Here is a 21257-nt window from a genome sequence, read left to right as displayed (position 1 = left end):
CACACTGCTGCCCTCCACAACAAATAGGAATACGGCCGTAACAGTAGTCCCATACTGTGGGGGAAAAGAAGGCCCTTATTTCCCCCTCATAAAGAACTATTAGTTATGAGCAAATAAACTGGTGAGCACATCAAACATTTAGCCATTTATGCCAGGTGAGTAGAGCAAACAATTTTTACAGCCTAGTACAGATTTAGTACTTATTTGCAAGGCTGCCTTAAGGTTTTCAAAATAAATGCAAATACTGACACTTTTATAAAAGCCAATTTGTTAATACTGCATCTTTAATGGCACATGAGTAGGTGAGAAACCATGTCCCATACACAGTAAAGTGAAAGATGATATAAGTAAAAACAGAGGACACGAGTGAAAAAACATTTTCAACAAGCACCCGTGGGGGATGAACACAGGCAGGATATACTTTATGTTCTAACAAATAAATGTTAAAGGACTGGGAGAAACTAAAGTGAGGGAGAAGCTGAACAAGACAGATAACAGGACAGCGGAGGTGGGGACTTCTGGGTTATGTTATAAAAATAGGTTAGATTTCTCACTTTTAGAACTCTGAGAGGTAGTTCACACAGACTGATAACTGATTCCATGGGAGTTCATATTTAATCAAATATTTATAAAGTTCCAGTACCTTTCTCTGTGAAATAACATGCATTTCTGGAAATAATTAGTTAAAAATGAATGCCTGGAAAGCAAACCAAGTTTCCCCTTAATAAACTGGAGATACGTTCACCACAGTCAAAACTGTTAGAGGCTCATGAATGAATTAAATTCATACATGTGTATGTTTCAAAAAACCTTGATAGTCACGGGAGAGATGGCGACTTTCTGGAAATAATATAAAATGTACATTTTCCACCGAGATTAAAAGCCATGTATCAGAAACTTCACTCCCTCGGGGCTCCGCCCCCGCGGAAGGGGCTGCTCTTCCTGTGGTCACGTCTTCACCGTGACCTCTTCCCAAGCAGCTCCTCCTGGTCCCGTTTTTTCTTCACGCTCCATTAACAGGCCTTTTGCAGCTGGTAGAAATGGCTGTAAACTTTCTCAGTGACCTTCACCAATGGCTTCTTCTAAATCCTTACCAGAATCTTCATCATTATTTCTACTTTTGTTTTAAATTGAGGAAAATATGGCAGAGAACCTTCTTTAACTGAAATTCACTGAATGTAAGTTAGTTGAAATCAGAGGGATAAATGTCCAGATTAAAAGCTCCCCCAATTGTCTTTAGGGACTTGGGGCTTAAACCTTGAGGGAGAAGTCATGCTCTCTCACAAGGGGCTGTAATTATGTAAAATAATAGATTCTGCATTTATTCAGTGAAATCTGGCCCAATACCTTCAAGGATACAACTAGTTGGGGGGGAAACAGTGTAGACATTGGGATATTCTCCTAATATGATGGGATTTCATGAAACCTGATTCAAGTTTATTATTTTTAGAGACTATTTATAAGCTGCTCTCTGCGAACAGTTTAGGCTTTTTAAAAAAATTATTAAAATGTACCAACTCCTTCAGGAACATGCCTGACTGCTTTAGTATGCAGTCCTGAAAGAATGAACCCTCTTTATCACCAAATATTGTCTGCAGAGCATTTCACTGCCGACGTTAATACTGTGTTGAGAACTGAATCAGGAGGGATGCCGAGCAGCCTGGGCCCAGAGCAGCTGGCCTCAGGCCTTCGAGCTCCCGGGAGAGAATGTTAAAGAGGTAACACCACACAGTGCTAACATCTGTATTTGATTTTGCCATTTATATCTCAGCTGTTGCTCCAGTTGTGGAACGGACAAACAGCAAAGTCCTTCCGGATGCACACCAGGATCTGGGGACTGGCAGGCAGGGCAGGTTCCAACAGCACCAGGCCAGGTTCTCTGCCGCCAGGGGCTCCTCTTTTCCTAGCTTGGCGAAATCCTTCGAAAGGGCAGGGGCCTTGCCAGGAAAATGCCTGATGCTCCTCAAGGACAGTTTTGCTGCTTGAATAGGAGCCAGAGACTAGCTTCAGATTTTAATTAAATAATAATCTGAATGTGGTGCGTTCACTGGCACAGCACTTTCTAACGCTCGTGGTCCTTTTACCCGCATTATCACACTCGATCCTCTCACTCATGACCTCAGGGAGGTCGGCAGGCCAGACAATACCTCTGGTTTACAGATGAAAACACTGAGGATCAGAAAGGTTGAAGGACTTGCCCCCAGACTGAGGGTAGACTGAGAATCTGAACTCAGGTCCTCCGAGTCCTAGTCCAGTGCTCTTCCCACCACGTGCCACTTCCCATGCCCCTGTGACAAGGGGGCAGGGCCACTAGGTTTGCTGGTGATACCAGGCTAAAACAGGGCCATGGGACAGACTTGAAACACTGGGAAGGAACTCAAAGTGACCATAAACTGGGAAGAAACTAAGCTGAATAAATCCCCTTACTTTACTCTTCAAATATATGTTGTTTAATTACTACCTTAGTGTCAGCCCTTCCCACTACTGCCCCACAGGGGCAGGGACCCCTCCATCTAACCCAGGGCCTGGCATAGAAAAGTTATGCTATCTACATTTGTTGAATTGAGCTGACGTTCTATAGGGGAATTTGGAGGAAAGTAACAGGAACAAAGCCTGAAAAAGGCTGTTTCTGACAAAGCAGGAACTGAGCAATGCTCTTCAATTCCAAGGCCAGAGAGAAGAAAATGGATTCTCGCTACAATGAGACAGGCCAAGTTGCTATGAAGAACTAACTTCATATGATTTTGCCAAGGAGCTGAATAGGTCACCGAGGCTGTAAATCTCCTGTTGGGGTATTTGAAGGTAGCACGGTGTTTTCTCTTGCTGGAACGGTTTGTGTTCACACTAGATGAGCTCTAGGGCAGGCCTTACAGTCCACCGCTCAACCCTTCTGCAAACAGATGTGCCGATGACGTCCTGATTTAAATTGCCAGGCTTATGCAGACATGTGTACCTCAAATTGGAAACAAAAGCTTTGTTTTTACCCCCCCCCCAAACAATGGTGTATTTCTGAAAGTAAATTTAGATTCTACACTGTCGCTAGTTAGTATACTTATCCATAGTTAACAGCGTGTGTGCGTGTGTGTGCAGCGCGCATGCGCGAGTCTGTGTCCTCGCGGTCTGGCATACCAGACACTGGACGTCAAAGGCAAGACTCAGACCCTGAAACTCACGTTCCAACTTTTCTGTTCAAAGTTAACAGGTAAAAAAAAAATCAAACATAAAGAACTAATTCGATTACTGTGAAGAGTAGACGGAAAAGATGGAGATGTGACTGAAATTTCTCTCTAAAATGAAAAATGTCTCTTTGGAAGAAGGGTGCTACATAGAGAGAAGGCACTTTGATGTAATGTAACGGGCCTCCTTCGGTGTTCATGTCCCGTGCCTGGATCGCCCGATGGCACTTTGCCACCAGGCGCCTGGTCACAACAGCTCTCCAAAGAGAAGTCCCTTTCTATGTGTTTCTCTTCTGGGTTTGTAAGAGCAATATAAATGATCTCAAGGAATGGTATGGAAGATATTTGGTATCAAGGAGAAAAATAAAACTATGTGGGTTTTGGGGGTTTTTTTTTGCCCTAGTTCTGAATAGTGGCCAAATTAATAGGAACCAAGGAAAGGAGAGGAAAATAAAGAAGAAATTAAGATGTCAGGAATATACCCAAAGCATGACTTTCTTTCCAGGAACATCTATGTGGAAGGTTATGTTTTGTGTTTGTGGTCTTCTAAGAGGGAGAGAACCTCCGATGAAGGGTGCAGCCAGAGGCAAAATCCTCTGCTCCTCTCTGAACGTTTTGCTTAAAATAACTGTGGTGTACGGAAAATGCTGAAGAACGACAGCTCTAAAGCATTTCTTCAAACTGCTTCATCCTAATTAAAATTACTCACCCTGTTGTGCTTTTAAAGATGTCACATTTTTATTTTAGCAAAAGTCAAATCAATTACTCCTGAAAAACATGCAGAGCAGGAGAGGCAGAGGGAAAATAATTTGCGCCCGTATTTCAGAGGCTTACTCATTCTGTACTCAGTGTGGTAACAGCATTTTAATAAAATCCAGTTCCCAGTAAGATCACTCCATCTTGCTGGCGCGGCTGGAGGGCTGTGAGGTTACGGAGCTTTGGAGAATCCCTTTAACCATGATCAGAATCCTGAATCAGCTTTTCTCAAATGAAGGGTGAATAAAAGGAAGTGTGATTGGCAGGCAGCAAACTAACAGGTTTGTAAAAATTCTTCCCCGTGTACAGAAGAGGCTGCTTGTCCAGGGTGGTCAGCTCTGCCCTGCAGGCCATTCCCCCAACTTGTAATTGGCTGGAGACGTGAACTTGTGCAGGGAACCACAGACCAGACTGAACATGAAATTTGTCCTCAGTATTGCACTTGTCAGAAAAGGAAGACCTAACACACGGTTTTTAACAGCCAGGGGCTTCCCTGCCCCCCCACATCACAACATATTAATTATTTAGCTTTTAATGATGTACCAGTAGTAACTTCTACTAAATGTATGCATGCTCAAATAAGAGTCACTTTAAAAAACCTGAATTTAGTCCAGTTAGTAATAAGCCTGCTAAATTAATGGTTAGATGTTTAAAAAAAGACAGCAGCAAAATCAATCTTTACGTTAGTAGGAAATTTGAAATTATTAAAGGCACGCACACAAAGCGTCGGAAAGCCACAGTAATAAGGTTCTTCCACAGAGGACTTATTTTATGAACACCTGCAAAAGTGAAAAGGGTAAAAATACTTCATTTACTCATTGTCTTCTAAACAAAGCAAGTCTATCTCGAGGGAGAAGGAAGGTAACCCTAGTGCGCAGTGCATCCGGGTTAAAGAACAGGGGCAGGGTGACAAGAGAACTGCTGTATGCACATTACCATCTTCTCGTTGGTCAGAACGGAGGACTTGCCCGGCTGATACTCGTAAATGCTTTTGGGCTCTGCACGGTATTTTCTTGTGTCCACTTTCTTATCTGGGGGCTCCCAGTCGTTTCTGTAGAGAGAAAATCCCGTTAGAGCTATTTTCGTGAAAATTGGCATCCCACATGTTCTGACTTTGGCTGACTGTAGTCTAACCAAGGAATTTTTATATCTGAAGCATAAAATCGGACTCGGTGCAAAGCATTTAGTTGTGCCGGTTCCCTTCTCAATACAACAGTTAAATCTCTGTTTGCTTCACAAAAGGCTTGAGGTGTCCTGAGCTCAAAACCAGGTCCTAGAAAGCAGAGAGAAGAGAAGGGAAGGAAGCAGCAGCAGCAAAGCTTTCTTTAAAAAAAACTCTTCACCTTGCTCTGCTCTCCTGAGCCTATCATTCCCCAAACATGCCTGTACCTCCCACTCCTGCTAGTGCAGGGAGAGAGAATGTACGTGGCAGAGCCAGTGGGTGGTGGTTGCAATCCCTGTGACAGTTCTTGCTACCTGGTGACCCAGGCTGAGACTTTACCTCTTGCTACCTTAGTTTCCTCATCTGAAAAATGACTCCATTTGCAAGGACTAAATAAGACAGTGCATGTAAATTACCAGGTCCACAGAAACCACTCAAAAAATGTTATTTGCTATTGTAGTCCTGTTCTTCCCTCTTCCATGCTCCACCCTCTTTAATCACCAAAATCGCAGCCTTCGGCACAGATGCTTAACCTCATCCAGTGGTGGGTTCCACAGATACATGAATCCTTGGAAATTGCAAAGTTTTTATGCATGTACATTATTGCATTTGCACTGTGATTATATTTAGTTGTCCCTGCAAGGCTATAAACCTCCTAAAGGCAAGGACAATGATTTATATGTGCTTTTATTCCCACACAGCTGCCGGTTCCATCGGCACACAGAATGCAGCCAGTTTGATGGATGCACTTGAAAAGGATCTATAGGTATACCCAGCCCTCCTTTCAAATTAATTAGCAAACTCCTCAGGCAGATGCCATTTGCGCATGTGTGAGACTTTCAGAACAGCTACTCATTTGTCTGTGGAGATGGAAGAGGCATGACGGTGTGAAACTGAGTGTGTCTTTTAGGGAAAAATAATTCAGTCTGGTAGCGCCTTTCTGTGCGTGTTGAGAAGCGGCCGAAGGTGCATGGGACACGGGTCCAGATGGCGTGAGAAGGCTGCTCCAGAGGGCATGAGACCCAGTGAAAGGACGTCGGGTCATCCTGGGCAGGTGTTAAGAGATGACTGTCGTCACCATTACAACCACTCCAAGCCTCATGTCTGAATAATGTATGTCACAGAAATCAACTGATGTTACAAATTGTGGCTGCATAATAAAATTATAGTCTCTGCTATGGGCTCCATTAGCAAACGCAAAGAGTATAAAAACACACGACACATCCTACAGCTAAGATTTCTCTTGTGAAATGGTAACAGAGTGATAACAGTTACAGTCAACATTAACGAAGCCCATCCTATGAGCCAGGCACTACTGGAAATGTTACATCATTATCTTGTTTTATCCTTGCAACACCCCTAACAAATGTAAGATGCATTCCCATTTTTACAGATAAGAACACTGAAACTCAGAAAGAATAAGTAACTGCAAACACATGACAGAGCAGGGATTCAAAATCGGGTTGACCCCGGGCTCCAAGGCTACCCGCCCATCACAGAGCTGACTGCGGAGTGGGGGAGCACTCACCTTTCTGGGCTTGATTTGAGTGAAGAAGAGCGGGCCGGGAGGGGAAGTGTGGCTGACCTCTTAACTACCTTCTCACCGTCGATGTAGTTCATCTCACTTTTTGAGCGTGGCACAGAAAGGGGAGATTTGGCTGGAGAAGGAAAGTGGGTACAAAAGACTTAAAACTGATGAAAACTGAAAACAAGAAGATGTCTTCCCTTATCCAACACCCTCTACTTCCTCCTCCACACCCAGGATATTCTAAGTCACTTACTGTCTTCAGAAAAGGAGTAGCGAGGAGAGTACAGATCTGAATCATCATCTATTGAACAAAACAAAATGCAATCAGGAGAAATCCGGCTAAGACAGGGGAACGAGTGACTTGTGCCCCACTCCCACCGTCCTGCGCTGGCATCCAGCCACACCAGAGGGCCCGCCGAGAGGGAGGGAGCAAAGCTGGAAGCTACATTGCAGTAAACCACACTGGAGAGGACTCAGTTTGTAGAGTCCACCCACCCAAACAGAACCTGCAGTCGGGAAGGCACATTCGTGTCGCCTGGGAGACGAGCACAGCCTAACACTAAGAAAAGCATGGGGACAAGTAGCCAAGGTCCTCCTCAAGAGAATTTCCACAAACTAAGCTGGAATCAGAGCTGGGACAGATCCCTGATGCTCACCCCAAGTCTCTGGTCTAGCCTGTTGAGTTCCACAGAGTCCCCGAGGCCTGCTACTGGGTGGGATGGGGTGGGAGGAGGTGTGCATTCTAGCTCCCCACCTCGGCTGTGACCTATTTTATATGCTAAGGTTCCCTACACAACATCATTGACCAAGCAGGTTTACAGCTAAGAAAACAGTTTGAGAACGCTCATAATCATGTTTTGATTCCACCTCAACCAGGTTCCCCGAGTGGCTCTTTCCTTGGGACACGCACAGCCACGGCAGGTACGGTTACGTGGTTTGCTCTGCAAACGTCCTGCTCAGGGTAAGTGTCTACGCTGTGACGCTGGAACGAGTGAAACCCACAGGGGTTCCTTCCTGTGCTGTGAGCTGGCCCTCCACGGGCATGACACAAAACCCCCCTAAGGAAGTGGAGCTCCGGGTGCCATGGCTTGAGAGCCGAGACACGATTGATCCGAACCCCTCATGGAAGCGGCTGCACTGCACTGAGATTGAGACATAGGTGCATTTGTAGGGACGGATTTCAAAATTGGGAGTGTCCTGAAAACACGGGATGTCCAGTCACTGTACCCTGGACGATCCCTCCAGAGAGTTAGGGTGAAACAGTTGGCCTTTCCCATTTTCTAATACCTTGCCAACCCAAATTCAGAATTCACGCATATGGAATGAAGACCCAACACCTTCTCTTAAAATCTGTAGTGACTTTAACAAAACACATGAACTAACCTAAAAAGACAAGACAAAGGATCCAATATATGTTAGTGACAAAGTGTTAATTAAGTCCTTTTGTCTACAGAAATCATTGTTAGTTGCATAGCAGTAAAGGTCAGAGTATTTTGTGAAATGTAAATAAAGCTAACACTGCTGTTATTTTTAAGTAAAGTATTAATCAAAGATGGCCTCTCTATCACCCCTTCTTACTCTCTTCTTTTCTCCACATTTTTATCTGCTCCAGGTCTCCCCCAGTCTGAATAAAGAAAAGTCTTCAGGTACTAAGTTATTTTGCCCTCCCTCCCCACTCCTTCGCTTTGCTTTAAGGATGGGTGGGCGTAGTCAACATCATAGCTGACCAGGGCTTAAGGTTGTTCTAACCAGCACGGCCAAGCCTTTCTCTGCCATAAATTGAGTATGTAAGCTTATTCAACATCTGAAAATAGGGCAGGAGAGATAAAATGGGATCTGGAAGTATATATTTTGCAGTACTGTCTGAAGAATTTTGTATTGTCTGTTTTGTTTTAAACTGACTTCTGATTATTGTACTGATAAAAGGCTGCAATGTCAAAGACAATTAAAAATCAACTTTGATCGCAGGAATTTGATTGGAAAAATATTGGCTGTCAAATAAAAAACTAGCTTAGTTGGAAACCAATGTATGTAGTGCTTAAAATCTAGCCTAGCATTAGCTCACAGCCCTGTATCTGTCTGAGCCGTGGAGAAATACAGTTCATCTGTAGATGGTAAGGCGAGGGTTAATTTCTAACTGTTAACTGTTGTTGAGGTACAAAGCAAATGGTGAAGGAAAAGGCATTTAAATATTCAAAGAATTTTTTTTAAAGCCTGAGCTCTTTAAAAACATTTTCTCCCTAGAGTTTTCTAATGTGGATTTCTAGAAGATTTGTTAAAAGAAAATGAGAAATATATCTTATAAGATGAAAAAAAGTAGCTTCGAGCGTTAAACAATTTATGTATTTTTGAAAAGCAGACATAGAAAAGATGGGTGGGTGTGGTGAAGACAACAGAGAAAATGACTAAATGTTCCTTTTTTTTGAAAAATCCTCATCCAAGGATATACTTTGATTGAATCTAGGGAGAAAGGGAAGGAGGGAGGCTGGGAGGGGGAGAGAGAAAGAGAGAAACACTGATGGAGAGAAACATCGATAAGTTGCCTCCCATACACAACCCAACTGGGAATTGAACCCACAACCTATTGCTGTACAGAATGATGCTCCAAACAACTGAGCCACCGGGCTAGGGCTGACTGAATGTTCCTGAAGTTCTTTCTTATTTGGTGTAGGCAGAAAAGTAAACCTCACCGACCCAAGGCTAACAGGGCAGGGGTGTCTCAGAGGAAACAAGGTTTGCGTTTCTCACCCGGCGTCCATGGCATCTGAGTCTGACATGTGGATGTCAGCTCACCAAACCTGGAAGATGGCAAACTGACCTTGTATGGGTTCACCTGGACATCCAGGTACACATAATTTATTCGTTGAATTTATGTTTGTCTTGCAAACCTCATGGAAGAAAACTTTACCTGTACTTTTGAATAAAAATAATAGCAGCCCCCATTATTAAGTGCCTAATAGTAGCTGGTAATTTACTAATATCATCTTACTTAGCCTTTGCCAAAACTGTAGGAATAAATATCTCATTTTATAGACAAGGAAATTAAGGGCCAGGGAGGTTAAGGGAATTTGCCCGTAGCTCAAAGTACTCTTCCCTATGCCGCTTCTCAGCCCTGTGACTGGGATGGGTGCTTTGTTCTATGGGTCACCTGACCCTAGCTGCCCAACTCTGGGGGGAAATGCAGCCACTCCATTATAATTTATGTTATGCAAGAGACAAGGGAGGGGGAGTGTCCTTCTGAAACTCAAGTCATGCACTGCCGTGTGGCTTGGCTGCCTACCAGCCCTCGAGGCCTTTGCTCTGCTTTTCTGCCACCCCCTCCTTGGTGATGCTTAAGCAAGTTTTCTGTTACCCCATCACACTTCTAGTTTTCCTCCTGCTGCTCTCCAGGGACAATGGGTAAAATCGAGTCACTCTTGCTACATCTTCCATTTGCTGCTCCTTGCTCTACACACCTGGCAGGCTAGGTCTACGCTGGGGTAGATGGGTATGAAGTTAGAAATACCAGTGAATGGGAAAACTGGGGGTAAGGATACCCGCCTGTGTTTCTACACACTAGAGTTAGCCAAATGGAGTGTGTGTATGTGTATGTGTGTATGTGTGTGTGAGAGAATTTAACTGTAGTCAAGACACACTCAGTAAAACACTTCTCAAGCTGCCCGTGAACACAGACATTGTCAGTGTCTGAAATCCTGCCTTTACTCTTTTTCCAGGGCTTTGTAAAAACAATGCCAGAGGGGGCTCAGCTGAGCGGGGATCTTGTGATTCTCACTCACGGTGGAGCCACATGCTGATTGTGCCCCTCAAAGCAGCAAATGTCAAACCTTGGCAGCAACACTCAGAACTTCCTGTGCCAGTGCCTTCCAGGAAGCTCTGACGCTAAGCAGGATTTACTCAGGGCGAACAGCTCACTTCAGGGCTCGAAGGACCCTGCTGGGCTCCGGGGTTCACACGCCAGCGACTACACTCTGGGCTTTGGCAACGTGTCCTGGGAGGCGCATTTGGGAACAGCTACTCTCCCAAAACTGCCAGGAGGCACATAATTGCCTTTTCAACCACAGTGACTTGAAAAATTAAGTTCTAATAAAAGACTTCTTCTTCTTTTTTAGAATTAATGACAATCTTAAAGACACTAGAAAAGGTGCTAGTTGAAAATGTTCTATAAAAATTATCTAACTGTATTTGTTCTATTAAAAGTATGGGATGATGGACAAAGAGCAGTATTTGCATAATGACTCACCTACTATCAATTAAGTTTCGACTTTATGTGTTTCCTAGGCCTTGAGAATTCAAATTATTTTTCATTATCAATGGCTTGTTTATAACACAATCTTTTTCCACTGCTCAAATTAATTCCTTCTACTTTATCCTACACAGTTAGGAAGAGAAAGGATAAATGGGTCAAGATAAGGATACACACCACAACCAAAAATATTCAAAGAAAAAGGCATGTGCAGAGGTGGGTGACAAAGTCTGGGCAGGATGGAAGAGGAAGATTCGCAAAAGAGGAAATGGGGCCAGGTGGTCGGGAATAGTCCAGGGAGCTTGGGGGAGGGTTCCTAAAGCAGTCTGTGTTCTGATCAAAGGCAATCAAATGTTAAGGGTTGAGAAAAAGATCAGTAGAGGGTGTAGAGTAGCTATGGAAGACAAATTCGGAAACAAACAGATCTGAAGAAGGAGAAGAGAATGAGGTGGAGCAGGAAAGGAGCAAAAGGGGTAAAGGCTGGAAAGGGACTCACCGACCTCATCGCCTGTGGCATTCCCGGCCTGTGAAGGTGGGAAGGGAGTCACCGCCAAGGCCTCAACTAGCTGCAGGCCCAGCAAAGATGAGTGTGTGCACTTGCTGGGCGGAGACCTTCTGGGCAGCTCCAGTCAGGAGAGCAAAGGTGACCGCTGCGAGCAGCTCAGCCCCTCCTCTGGGCAGTACTAGCTGGAGTTTGGGGCAGGAGGCACAGATCCTGGCCAGGCATCTTCACAATAGAACGATTTGCTTGGACTCAAGAAAAATAAGGCTATTCTTAGAAATCCTGTAAGGCCAGTAGGGGATTCTTTGAACTCAAATATAGATGTGCCTGGGAAAATCGGCCTCCTAAATCCTTGCCGTAGTGCATCCTCACCGAGAAATAAGGAAAATGTGCGATGAGACAGACCAATGGACATGATGCGTCTCCACAACCTGGGGATGTCTTGGGGATGATGCCTTAAGTTATTTCACCAGGAGGTGGCCACCACCAGCCTGACAGTGGTGCCAGAGGCATTCAAAAGCAAGGGGAAAAGCTGGTCTCCGGGACCTTACCCCTGGTTGACCTGATAGCTCTTCATCCTGAAAAGGCCAAAGGGGTCCTCACAGGCTCTGTACCACAAGGTTTTATTGCTGATTTAGAAGGATAACTTGAAAATATCTTCTATTTCCATGAATAGAACTTTTGCACCTGTAGTCCCCACTCTAATTCTATATCCAAATTCCCCACATTGCACTAGTGAGTGTCTTCCCCTTTTGGAGGGTAAAAAGGGTAGTGTTCTCCCATCCCAGTGGTCCCCAGTCCCGGGCGAGAGTCAGGGGCACTTTCCTAACTTCCTATTCCCAGATGCCATCCCAGGAGACACTGGCTCAGCCCAGGGAGACAGGACTGACTCAGAAGCAGGGACAGCTGGAGTTGGGCATCAGAGAGCCCTTGGCAAGGGGCCAACCAAGAACACAGAGTTCAGCAGGAGAGGACCAGGGATCAGCAGAGCAGGAGAACAGAGTAGGGACAAGCCCATGTTTAGGGAGCTTCAGAGACCGGGGTTTGAATTCTGGCTCTCCCACTTCCTGTGTGATCTTGCACAAATTACTTAACCTTTCTGAGCTTCACACCTTTATTGATAAAATGAGGACTTGCCCATGAGGTTGCTGGGAAAAGGAGAGGACATCACCACTGCGATGCACTCAGCTTGGAGCCTGGTATTTGGTTAAGGGCGCCGCAGAGGGCAGAGTGAAGCACAGTCACGGCGGTGGCTCTGCCGTTATTATTGATAGGATTACAACTCTGAGCCATTGGCGTGCTGGCCACCACGCTGCTATTGCTGAAAGCAGAAGAGAGAAGGAGGGGAAGAGGCAGTGCTAGTGTTTCTCATGCCGTTTCTCCACAGTTTGTTACTCTCACTCCTGCTTCAGGAGGAAACCATGGGCAGGGAGTCTGGAGACCCCTCCAGGCAGCCCCTCCAGGTCTGGGTGCAGCAGAGGGTGGGGCTTGTGCTGGTCTCCATCAGCATCCCCGCTCCCCACACTCACAGTCTTTTAGACTTAGTGGCAGCTCGGGTGCAAGGAAAGAACATTTGCTTTTGAGAGAGAGAATGGAGTGTAGATCCCAGACAAGTCACTCTGGGTCAGAGACAAAGAAATGATGGAGAAAAAGATGATCAAGCAAAGGTTTAAAAAAAGAAAGTAAAACTCATTTACTTAGCCTTACTTAAAAGTTATTCTGGTAAATTATTTTTATTTTTGATAAGCTTCCTAATGACAAAGGTATACAGGAAAGAATTCATTCTACTCTCCCCAAATTTCCTAGCCCCAATTCTTCCCAACTGCCTCATGCAACAAAGAGTAATTAACATATCGCTCCTGCCCCACAGGGTGCTCGAGAAGGTTCTACAGTGACTAAAAGGGGCAGATCCTTATTGGAGTGTACAGGTTTCTTTAAAAGAACATTTTAAACCTCACTGATTAAGACATGCTAATTCTGTTTATCTTCTGAAAGTCTGGCCAGAAGTTTACTTTTTCCGCAGTAGCTGGGGAAAGAAGGTTGCTTAGCCAGCATAAACAAACTTTCACATGGTCCTTTACTACTTAAGAGAATCGGCTTTGAGACACTTAGAAATATTTTTTTCATACTGTATAAACAACCAGAATTTAGACAGAGGTAGTGGCTTTAAGCAGGTTTAGATAGATTTATTGCAAATAATTCTAGTTTCAAATTCTGAATTCAGACAAAACAAAAAAATGCAGCAGCAACAGTCTCCTCCTCCCCAGGGGATAAACTCTGAAATGACGATTCACATTTCCTAATAAAGATGTGTTTTTTATCATTCATTAAAAAATACCGGTAAAGCCTCAGGTGCTAATCTGCCTTTAACACCTTTCTTTGAAAGGCGTAGCTCTTTCCCATATTTGGAAGAGTATGCAGCCCTGGCCCATGTGGCTCAGTTGGTTGGAGCAACATCCTGTATACCAAAAGGTTGTGGGTTCAATTCCCAGTCAGAGCACATACCTAGGTTGCAGGTTCAATCCCTCGTTGGGGCACATATGGGAGGCAACCAATTGATGTTTCTCTCTCAAATCAATGAACATATCCTTATGTGAGAACTGAAAAAAAAAAAAAAAAAAAAGAAGGGCCTGCCTACAGAGCCCAGGGCCACCTATCAGGAGCATAGGACTGGCGCTGTACCAAGGATAGGGCTGAGGAGGACCTGCTGGAGCTCACAGACATCAAAACCACAAGCCAGAGAGTCTCTTAATAGTTAAAAAAAAATCAAAATAACAATTCTTTAAAGTGATCTGGCTCAAAGGTTTCACTCACTTGTAAAAAGCCCTCATCTCATTGTCTGCATCTGTCATCTCGGCAGAAGTGTGGGCAAGAGATGACATCTACCCTATTTTTAAAAGCTCTCCAGGGAAGAAGACTTCTTAGAAATGTGTGTTAAAGTTTAATTACATTGGGTATTATGAATTTTCATGTCCAATCTAATTTCTTTTTCCTTTTTATCCTTTGAGACTATTTCTTCCTTTTTGGTCTTTGGTCGGGGGTGGGGGGGGCAGTCTACTCCCTAAATTATAGGTGAAAAGTTATTATGTCACCACTTTTTGTTTATGCCTTTAGACAAAACAACCCCAGTTGTGGCTTGTGCCTGAGTTGATGTAAACCAAAAGGTGGACATCACCATCACCCCGGGCCGCTAGGTGTGGCAGCGGATGACGTGGCAGCCCTGGGTGTGAAGCCGTGAAACCCTGTTTTCAGATCAACAGCCAGGCAGACTGTGCCATCTGCTGGCACTGCCTGTGACAGGCCTATGGCATTTTTCCAGTCCAATGGGCGCCACTGTTCTCTTCCACAGGACTTCTGCAGGTGCCCTTCGTCTGCTGCGTCTACGGGATAACACGCCTTCAGGCACGGTGTGCGCTTGCCATAGAAGAGAACCTTGTCTTACCGAGTGGGTTCAGTTCCCAGGTCCCAATAAAGCAAAAATCAAAACCAGCATTTAGTCAAAGGTACCTGCCCAAAACTCCCTTGTCCTCAGTCAACTGTTTCTTAAGCAATGCTTTTTGGGTAGAATCAGCACCCCAAGATAAAAGGACTTGGTTATCTCAAACCAAGGAGGCCCTTGGTGGCAGTGAGGAGGTCACCAATTAAAATTAAACCCTCAGCTTTTAATTTTCAAGTCTGTTTTCGTATGGTAGACTTTTCTTTTCATTCAAAACAGGCCCCCGGCATGAAATGATTGGAAACCAAAGACTAGCACGTAACAACAGGGAGACCGAAAAGGAAATAAGGTATTTTAAATAAAACTAACACATGCCAGTGTGTCATCTTATACGTTAAGTGATCGATAAAAGGCTGGTGAATGATCGAATGGACGGCTCTACCATTGATGAGAAGGGCCGTGCAGGATGGTTTGCTGGCCTCATTAGAGCAGAGAAGAACTGCGGTGGTGGCCCTGGGCTTGTGCTAGAAAACAGCTCCGATCCCATGGTCCGAAGCCGTCACTCATCCACATTCTCCAGGTGTGTACCAAGGACCTGCTGTGTGCCAGCAAGGTTTTCCTTGGCCTTCTGGCCACACGCTCTTGCAACGGCCACCACACTGGACAGAGCATGATGAAGTGGCCCCATCTGATTCCCTGCCAGATGTGCACTTTGAGAACAGAGGGCAGGTCTCAGTCATGGCACTAGCCTCAGTTCCAAGGACAGCGCACGGCACACGCAAGAGCTCAGTACCGCCTGAGTGGGTGAAGTTCAGAGCACTCAACACGTCCTCCTGGAAGGGCAGTTACTGAAACTCGCCCGGCACATCCCATGGACTCCCCTCTTTCTGGATCACTCTCCAAAGATCAGACAATCTTGGGATTAGAATAACTCTCAGGATGTTGCCCTTGACTCCTTAACTTGCCCATTAGAACCTTCTCTGACACCTAGATTTTTTGCCCTAGTGAAGAATATCTTAGATATTAGTGTGGTTATCCTCCCCAGCACGGCCAAATTCCTAAGCCGGCTCTTTTAGGAAATATTTTCTAACTTGGCCAAAAACTCTATTTTCAAGAAATATCATTTCCCACCATGACTGAATCTCATGCCTGGATACCTCTTTGGGAATTCCCTACCAAGCAGATACACCTGGAGGGTCCATGACAAGAGGGACGCGGTGATGAGCCAGTTGCACATGTAGGGACCGGGTAACTTTTTTGTTGTTGACAGATAGCACGCCGACCTCCTGCCCACCAGCCATAATGACTCAGCTTCCCTGAGTCACTGCCCAGCCACCAATACTATGTGACCACCCCCAACATAAACCCTGGTTGGTTGGGTATGGATGGCTTTTCCCAGAGCCCCACATGTTCACAGCATCATAACGAAGCTTCACTGACTACCCCGTTAACCGTGTGACTCCAAGGGAATGGGATTAAAACACCATCTGGACAGACGCTGGTTACAAACTCAGTGAGGAGCAAGACAACACCACACAGCACAAGGTTAGAGGGAAGCAAATGACTGGGAGACGGCCCTTACCCACCAGAGAAAAAACCCAAGGTAAAAAGGAAAGTAGCAGCATCGGCACAAAGAGAGGCACATGATTTCCCTTTAATTACCTTCAGATTTAGGACTAGGAGTAGATGCTGGAAACTGGTAGGTGGGAGTGTAAGGATTGTCCTCTGTAGCAGAGAAAAGCAGTGGATTTTGAAACTACCCACCATGAAGTGGAGGAACTGACAAATCCCCAACTGACTCTTTGAAAGGCTGATTACCCATTTTAGTGTTATTAAAGCACACGGGCATTGCACTTAAAAACAGGTTAATGCATTAGAAAGGCCTTAGTTACTTTAATGTAGCACATCATGCAAACGAGTGAAATAAAAGGTCCACCAACCAAAAACGACTATAAAAACAAAATCTAAAAGCCAAATCTCATTCCTACAATGGAACTGTAAGAATTAATTTAAGGCTAGGACAACAGATACACTGTCTAAGTTTATGGTACCTTCAGAATTTTGCTGGCTTTCAGGAAGTTCAGGGAATTTGTACGTAGGGAAATAAGGGTTTTCTTCAGGAGTGTCTAGGCGGAGGAGCAGGTTTGGGAGAGAGAATAGAGGAAGATACAAATGGAGAGAATGAACGAATAGGAATCCACACACAATTCAGGCTCCTTGAATTCTGGAACATACCAAGCTTCACTAGTGACATGAGAGAAGTTAAAATGGCTTTTAAAAATCCAGTCCTTTTGCCTGAAGTACTGAGACACATCTAAAGAGACAATATCATTTCTCTTCTTAGATAAAGAATCATATAAATATATATGCGTGTGTGTGTATGTGTGTAGGCTCTAGTAAGCAAGAGGCATTTGGCACAAAGTTTCAAGTTTTTACCTTTTATAGGCAAAAATATTAATTATGCTAAGAAATACAATGTAATGAAACACTACGATAAAATGTTTTTTTTTTTTTTTTAATAAATGAAACTTGTGCTGTGGACACGAGAATCAAGGCAAACAAGTGGGTTCTTCACTTGTCAATACCTTTGCCTGCCTCTAAGGCAGACGGTTCTGTTGAGGACCTGTGATTCAGGCTGTTAACAGCTGTGACGCAGGAGAGGAACCACACTGCCTGTGAGGCAGAATTATGTATTTTTCACACATGTACCTGTGTCTCGGCACCTGGGCTGCCAGAGCTGGGTCTAAAGGTGAGACACAGACAGGTGCAGGAAACGGACACTGGCTTTAGGCAGCGACCAGTGGAACTAACGCCATCCCATCGGAGATCCAGGCTTTAGCATCGCCACCACGACTGAGCTCGTCCGCCCAACGACAGCAGACTTACTCCTGGCTCAGAGACATGAGCACGAGTGAGCATCTCGATATTTAGAAGAGTGTGAAGGGGGGCACAGCCAGGTCCATTCCGAGCACTGCAGGAGCTAATTAACAGCGACGTTAGCTGGCATCCACCGCTAATCAGAGAGATTCCTTATCGGTGACTTAGGCCAGCACTGACCAGAATGCTTTTTCTTTGCCTTCGTGTGTCATCTGTGCCAGGCAGCCAGACTGGATTTGGCCACAGGGGAGGACGCGATGCTCTGCCCGCGGGAGGAGTGGGACTTCCCACGGTGCAGCTGTGTCCCTGCCTATCAGCTGACTGGCGGCACAGGCGGGTGGGAGCTGAGGGCTCATGACCTGCCCAAGCGCTGGCCTGGCATTTTCCCACCATGCTGGGTCACCAGCTGCCACCCAGCGGGCATCTGACTGGAAGCATTTCTCTTCCAGCTCAAGCAGGCTTTGGTGTGTCAGCTCTTGACTGACTCTCAGGGCTACATGCCAAGGGCTGGCTCCCAGGTGGGGAAGATTATTTTTCATATTAACACCACCTTACAGGCGTACCAGGCATGCTACTTCACAAGGCAGCAGGAGTTGCTCTCTTTTGGACCCTGCAACACCCTTGGAGGAAGGGAAGTGGGACAAACACAAAGAGGTATGTGATTGGTCCAAGGTTACATGAGTCCTGGGGGACTGAACCCAGGTGAGAAGTTTTTAACTCCCAGTTCAGGGCTTTCTCACTTTGCTCTGCCTACAAGGCAGTCATGGGCTGACACAATGAGCTGGAAGCAGGTGGGAGTTGGGCTGCTTGCATCCCAGGCAGGCAGATGCCAGAGTGCAGGGAGGGGGCTGGGCTCAGCCTGTTGCATCCCACAACATCTGGGAGGGAGGACTTTTGAGCTGACCTCAAATCCCACATCTGAGGCAGACACATAAGAGCCCCCTCCCTCCTCAGCCCTGATGGTGTCTAGCTGGGCTCAGGCAGGCTGGTGCTTAATGAGGTCAAGTGCAGAGGCAGTCTTCTGGCACCCTAGAGACGTGAGTTTAGGCCCTCACCACAACAGTCAACATACGAGCATAGCAGAGCTTCTACAAAAGCAAACCAGTACCTCTGTTTAGTTTGTGGATCTGTTTAAACATGGTCTTGTACCAGTCTTTTGATCTCTCGGTGTTCTGGAGAAAAACAAAGGCAAAGAGTAAAACAAAATGGAAATCTTCGTATATTTTAGAACTTCTACAATTACTAAATCAAAATGGAAAGTGACAACATCTCAAGTCTAAACTCATGTAATTCTATACATCTTTGTGATTCCACATTTAAATCTTTTTTAAAAAAATGCAAAACTGCCCTGGCTGGTGTGGCTCAGTGGACTGAGCACCAGCCTGTGAACCAAAAGGTCGCCAGTTCAATTCCTGGTCAGGGCACATGCCTGGGCTGTGGGCCAGGTCCCCAGTTGGGGGCGTGCAAGAAGCAACTGATCATCAAATCTCTCGCACATTGATGTTTCTCTCCCTCTCTTTCTGCCTCCTTCCCCTTTCTCTAAAAGTAAATAAATAAAATCTAAAAAAAAAAAAAAGTTGGCTTTGTAAGTAATAATAATAAAAAAAAGAAATTCAAAACTTTTGAGAAAGATAAACCAAGAGATTCAGTCTTGAATCTACAAAGTAACATTTGGCCAAAAGGACATAGATTTTGAAAACAGTGAAGATCCACTTGAAACTGTGTCCATTTTTACATAATTTTTAAAAAATTTCATTTTTAGAGAGAGTCTCTTTCCATATACAGACGACTAAACTGAAGTAAACCCTCCGTGAAACACGTATGAGACAAAGGACACTTGCTCATCAGGTTGTCCTGCAGAAGTGTGTCTAAGCCACCTCGCACAGGGCCAGACTTGGAGTGCGTGCCTTCCAATGTAGCCCGTTACAGTGGTCAATGCCAGAGAGCTGTCATCCTAGTAACATGGCTCTTTTTTTAAAGATAAAAATAAAACAAGGAAGGGGATAGGTGGTTAGACCAGATATTGTCACTCCCTCTTTACAGAGGAGGAAAAATAAGTCAAAGATGCCCGAAGTCCAAGAGCTTCTGAGAAGATGAGTGGAAGGGCTGCCTGACACGATGGGTGTGGGTTCGGACAGACTGCTCTCTCCGTCGCCCACAAATTACGCAGTCCCGGACAAGTGTCCTAAGCTCTCGAGTCCCTGCTTCCTCACCTGTAAAATGGGATTAACATTTGCATCCACCTCATTGAGTCAAGGATGTTTAAATGAGATAATGCACTTGGCAAATGGTAACTGTGATTACTATGAGTAATCATTCTCATTAGTATTTTATTAGTAGTAGTATTTTAGTTATTACTCCATAGGACCAGACAACAGTTCTTTTGAGATGCAGCCCACTGCTCTTTCTATCAGCCTTCTCCAAAAGGACCCACAAACCTGTCCTTTAGCTCAACGGACATCACAGAGAAACATTGCAGCCAGTGTCCTGGTGGGCACCTGGACAGGAACAAGATTCACCCTAATCTAGTTTCAAAAGCTGGGCTTCCCTCGAGTCCCTAAGGGCCTGCAGGAGGCTAACATACCTGTACAGGGGGAGGGCTGGGCAGGGGCACCTGAGACCCACTCTGTTCTGGAGGCCTCGGCAGGCTGAGTCCATTCTATGGTTGCCTTAGAGTTTCCTTCTCACTTTGGGTGATGGGCCAGCTCCCATCCAGGGGAACTCCTTCCAGAACCCGTGAACAGGGACCCAGAGCCTCACTCTCCCCAGGGTTCTCTAACCCTGGACTAACAATTTCCGAGTCTGCTCTACGGAGCAATAAATAATGTGTCCATGGAGGGGACAGACTGGGAAACTGCCCACAACATTCTCCCCTTGAACTCGCATGTGCCCAACGCCTCTCAGAAGACCTTCTGCAGAGAAATCTCACTGTCTTTGTTCCACCCAGCTTTCCTCCATGTTCATTCCGCCACGAAATCCTTTTCCTCACGAGACTTAGGAACACCTCATACACGCCTTAGGGAAAGCTGCTGCGCACTGAGCCCAGGACCAAGGTGGGCTTGGATGGTGGACAGAGGTGAGGACCCTCCTTAAGAGGCCTTTGCAACCCACAGGGGTGTCCACAGGCACTCGGGGGTGTATGCCTGTCACTGGCTTAAGAGGAAGCCTAAGAAGGACTCCTTGGTCGGGATTCGTACCCGGAGTGGGATGCCCACTTCGTCCATGGACACATCACTCAGGTCCTGAGCACTCTTAACCACCCGCCGGCTGTCATCCTTGGCCTTTTTCTCAGTAGTCCTGCCAGGAGAGGTGGGTTTTTCCTGGGTCGGTGCGGAGTCCCGTTCTCCCACTCTTCTCTCAGACACAGGATCTGGAAGTGAAAAACAATCATTAGCTGAAGCTCTTCTGGTGGCTCCAAAGCAAAAAGAAACAAACAAACAAAAAAACCCCTCCCTGTGCGTTTGCTAATTCTCAGCTGGAACAAATTTCACATGGAGCAAGGGTCAGCAAACTGGGCCCAGCCACCTGTTTTTGTAAATAAACTTTTATTAGAATACAGTCACACCCATTCACTTAC

General features: G+C 45.4%; 1 protein-coding gene across 50 annotated transcripts in view; it reads right to left on the bottom strand.

The window, feature by feature from the left end:
* SORBS1 (sorbin and SH3 domain containing 1) overlaps positions 1-21257 on the bottom strand; it is a 221408-nt gene that overhangs the window by 58136 nt on the left and 142015 nt on the right. For 20 of the 50 annotated variants that reach the window (XM_045197526.2, XM_071221176.1, XM_071221186.1 and 17 more), the window contains 7 exons: positions 20878-21050; positions 18789-18852; positions 16855-16929; positions 16466-16528; positions 6876-6923; positions 6623-6752; positions 4869-4983 (listed from right to left, as the gene is read on the bottom strand). In XM_045197526.2, the coding sequence (XP_045053461.2) occupies positions 4869-4983; positions 6623-6752; positions 6876-6923; positions 16466-16528; positions 16855-16929; positions 18789-18852; positions 20878-21050 (668 nt within the window). The remainder of the gene's footprint in view (positions 1-4868; positions 4984-6622; positions 6753-6875; positions 6924-16465; positions 16529-16854; positions 16930-18788; positions 18853-20877; positions 21051-21257) is intronic. The other 30 variants (XM_071221177.1, XM_071221192.1, XM_071221187.1 and 27 more) reach the window with 3 other exon arrangements.

Source organism: Desmodus rotundus, chromosome 4 (assembly GCF_022682495.2).
Source record: "Desmodus rotundus isolate HL8 chromosome 4, HLdesRot8A.1, whole genome shotgun sequence".
NCBI classification, from domain to species: Eukaryota; Metazoa; Chordata; class Mammalia; order Chiroptera; family Phyllostomidae; genus Desmodus; species Desmodus rotundus.
This window is presented reverse-complemented; position numbering and strand designations above follow the sequence as displayed.